At 46.3% G+C, this 3,578-nt stretch overlaps 1 protein-coding gene across 1 annotated transcript; it reads left to right on the forward strand.

The window, feature by feature from the left end:
* Positions 1 to 2,126: 2,126 nt before the first annotated feature.
* On the forward strand, positions 2,127 to 2,984 carry LOC139327132 (testis-specific serine/threonine-protein kinase 6-like). The gene has a single exon (XM_070956839.1). It carries the CDS (start codon positions 2,127 to 2,129, stop codon positions 2,982 to 2,984), a length of 858 nt encoding a protein of 285 aa, XP_070812940.1.
* Positions 2,985 to 3,578: the final 594 nt, after the last annotated feature.

A 3,578-nucleotide genomic window follows, 5' to 3' on the forward strand; every position in this document is an offset into this window, starting at 1 on the left:
TAGGACATTGTTAACATAATCAAATCTGCCAGTAAATGGGACATTTTTCTGGCAGACACTTAAAAATGATAGCTGGAGGGGGTCCGATTCAGTCATTCACACACTCATTATCCAGCAGAGATAGGGAATAAAAAGTAAGGATAATCCAGAGGAATAAAGAATAGGAATATAAAGGCTTCTTTCTTCCTCTAGATGCTTCATAAGAGGAAGTGGGAAAAGATTCTAAGGAAATACAGACGGCTGGTTTAGCAAAAGGGGCGAAGTCGTGATACCTCACATGACGACAGCGTGATGACACAAGTTTGATACCCCTGATCTACAGCATTGGATTTAGGGAAATTCTGAGGACTTGACAAGGAACCCAGAGAGAAAGCAGTCATCTGGCTGCAGCAAAATCATTTGAGGGTTAGCTCACAATTTCCAGACGTTTAGTAGGATCTAGTAAAAAAACAACCCCTAATTCTTTAAATTATTTCCATGGAAGAAGTTAGCAGTTCTATCAAATGATACGATTCAAATGAATCATGTGGAATATTTATCATGGTAAAGGTTATTATGATGTGTTCCTTAACATCTAGGGTGATCTTGCATAACGTGTCATATCCTTCTTGCTACAACTTGTCATATCCTCACTACATGTTTCACACTTCCTTGAGCTGTTGCAATTAAGGACCTGTTAAGTGGTTTTCCTAAGTTTGTTTCCAAGAAGGAAGTCCTGGAAAAAAAAAAAAACACTAAGAGCATAAAGGATTAGCAAATTCTGCAGGCAGACGAGCTGATACACAAAAGATTGGCTTCCCTCTCTTTTCTCCCCACTTCTGCTGCCACACACTGAATGGCAAGAGAAAGAGAGGAAAGGGTCTTGGGCAGAGGCGGGCTGCACTTACTTTAACAAAGGGTTCGCTCGCTGGTTATTCTCTCCCCTTTGGGAGAGAAACGGAGCTTCAAACATGCTCCTAATCAACTCTGCAGCTCTGATGAGCTGGGGTCACCCAGGGGTGACGTGGATCATAGCTGGGCCAGCCAACGAGCCAGAAAGTTAGTTATAAATGGAAAGCATAACACAAGGGTGGGTGGGCAGATGGGCCCAGCCAGCGATCAGAGCTAAGGGTTCGCCCGAACCCTTATACCATGTAGCAGCCCATCACTGGTCTTGGGCTTAGGGAGAGAGCTTTGACTCTCAAGCTACCAAAAGACAAATGACTCTGAGCAGGGGTGAAATCTACTTACCTTCCTTACCAGTTCGGAAGTGCATGTTAAAACCAGGAAGTAATGACACCCAGGCGGGTGGGCGGAGCCTTGCACCGCCATCGCTACTGGTTCTCCAACCACCTGCCACAATCGCTACTGGATCGCCTGATCCGGTCCAAACCGGGAGCATTTCACCCCTGGCCCTGAGAATCAATGACCAAGGGTTGTGCCTGCAGTAGTCTCAAGAGACCAATAGCACTGGGCCAGCCGCCCTAACTTACCTTGGAATGATTCAGTACAGTCTGATGGCTCAACACATTTTAAGTTGGCAGATGCTGAAAAACACCACTTTGAAGCAGAACATGAAAAAAGGAGAAGAGTTCACTTTTACAGTGGGCCATGGTTGGATGTGGTGATGCACTCCTGGCTTCAACCAATAGCTAGAGGGGTATCTTTATGCTAAGCTAGGCAGGACCTGCTCATTCCGTTAGCAGCTCTTTCGGGGCAGAGATTTCTCCACTAATCTGTTTTTGTGAAAAATAAATATCCATGCATTCATCCATGCCTTGCTATTCTCTGCACGCACTCTAGCCCAGGTTCTATTTTGTGTGGATGTGTTGTGTTTTTTTAAAAAAGAAAATCTATTCTAATCGTAATAACCTCTTACTTTCGTGCGTGTTCCTATGGGGGAAATGAAATGAAGAAACAGATATACCAGCCTTGGCAACCTAAATAAGGAATGAGGCCATGACACCTGCAGCACATCACAATACATGGGCAAGCTGTATAACACTCCTGCCTTAAGCCCTCAGAGGGAACATGGGAGGGGGTGAAGAGCAACATCAAGCACACACAATGGGTTAAAGCCTTCAATCCTTGCTTTAATATCTAAGTCCCGGGCACACCCAGCAGAGCTCTCCAAGGCATCCTGCACCATGTCGAAGAGTTCTGGAGGGGACAGATGGCTAAATGAGCTTGGCTACAAGCTGGGCCAAACGCTGGGGGAGGGCAGCTATTCAAAAGTCAGGGTAGCCACCTCAGCCAAATACAAAGGCCCTTTAGCCATCAAAGTAGTAGATCGACGCCGGGCACCCCCTGACTTTGTACACAAGTTTCTCCCACGAGAGCTGTCCATCTTACGGGCAATTCGTCATCCCAACATTGTACGTGTTTTTGAATTCATTGAAGTTTGCAATGGGAAACTTTATATTGTGATGGAAGCCGCTTCCACTGACTTACTACAACTGGTGCAACAACTGGGGAAGCTGCCCTGCATCCCAGAAGCTCGAGACATCTTCCTCCAAGTCGTGAGCGCGGTACGTTACTTGCATGACCGAAATTTGGTTCATCGGGACCTTAAATGTGAAAATGTACTCCTCACTGCAGATGGACGTCGAGCAAAGCTGACTGATTTTGGCTTTGGCAGGGAGTCACGTGGGTATCCTGACCTGAGCACCACATACTGCGGCTCTGCTGCCTACGCCTCCCCAGAAGTGCTGCTGGGCATTCCCTATGATCCCAAGAAGTATGATGTGTGGAGTCTGGGAGTAGTACTATATGTGATGGTTACTGGATGCATGCCCTTTGATGACAGTCACATCCACAGTATGCCCCGACGCCAAAAGAAGGGGGTGTTCTATCCCGAAGGTCTCCCTCCCTTACCTGAACCCTGCAAATCCCTCATTGCCCAATTGCTTCAATTTAGTCCAGCTTCCCGACCTGGAGTAGGGCAAGTGGCCAAAAACAGCTGGCTGAAAGGAGGAACCTTAAACAAAGAACCCTCTTCTAAATAACTCTGACCTAGGACCACTGAATGCTGCTGGAGCTTTGATCTCCTTCAGCTGTTGCAAGGGGGGAAAAAATGAACCAATGCTAAAACACTATTGACAAGGGTGGAGCTCCAGAGCCAAGCTGGGGTTACAAAAAGAGGAAAGAACCCTCCTCCAACATTCAGATAACCATTCGGGATTACGGGAGAAAGGCTTTGACACAACAATATGAAGTTGAAGGAGACTGAATTCAAGGACTTCCATGATAGTAGAAGGGGCAGTGAAATAGGGATTGGAACATCCCAAACCTTGCAAAAATAGGCATCAGTGCAACCTGTGGCAGATGAAAAAAACTATGATCCTTGCCAAAAGACTTGGACATCATCACAGAATCTACACTTGCCAATGTGTAGGTGAGGCAATGAGACTTACCACAACATGATGTTGTCTGAAGTCTAATTCACAAATAAACCCTGAAGCTTCCATCTGTTGACTTCTATGTGCTTTTAGTCCTTTGCACCCTGGGTTCCTTCCCAGTGGTGAAATCTGAACTGGTTTGCTACCGGTTTGCTGGCCATGCATGCGCGCTGCATGCGTGCATGCACAATGCACACCATA

Source organism: Pituophis catenifer, unplaced genomic scaffold (assembly GCF_029215685.1).
Source record: "Pituophis catenifer annectens isolate HBS135680 unplaced genomic scaffold, rPitCat1.0.hap2 SCAF_1, whole genome shotgun sequence".
Lineage (NCBI taxonomy): Eukaryota > Metazoa > Chordata > Lepidosauria > Squamata > Colubridae > Pituophis > Pituophis catenifer.

Coding starts and splice junctions, on each gene's coding strand:
- LOC139327132 (XM_070956839.1), top strand. CDS start 2,127: ATGTCGAAGAGTTCTGGAGGGGACAGATGGCTAAATGAGCTTGGCTAC.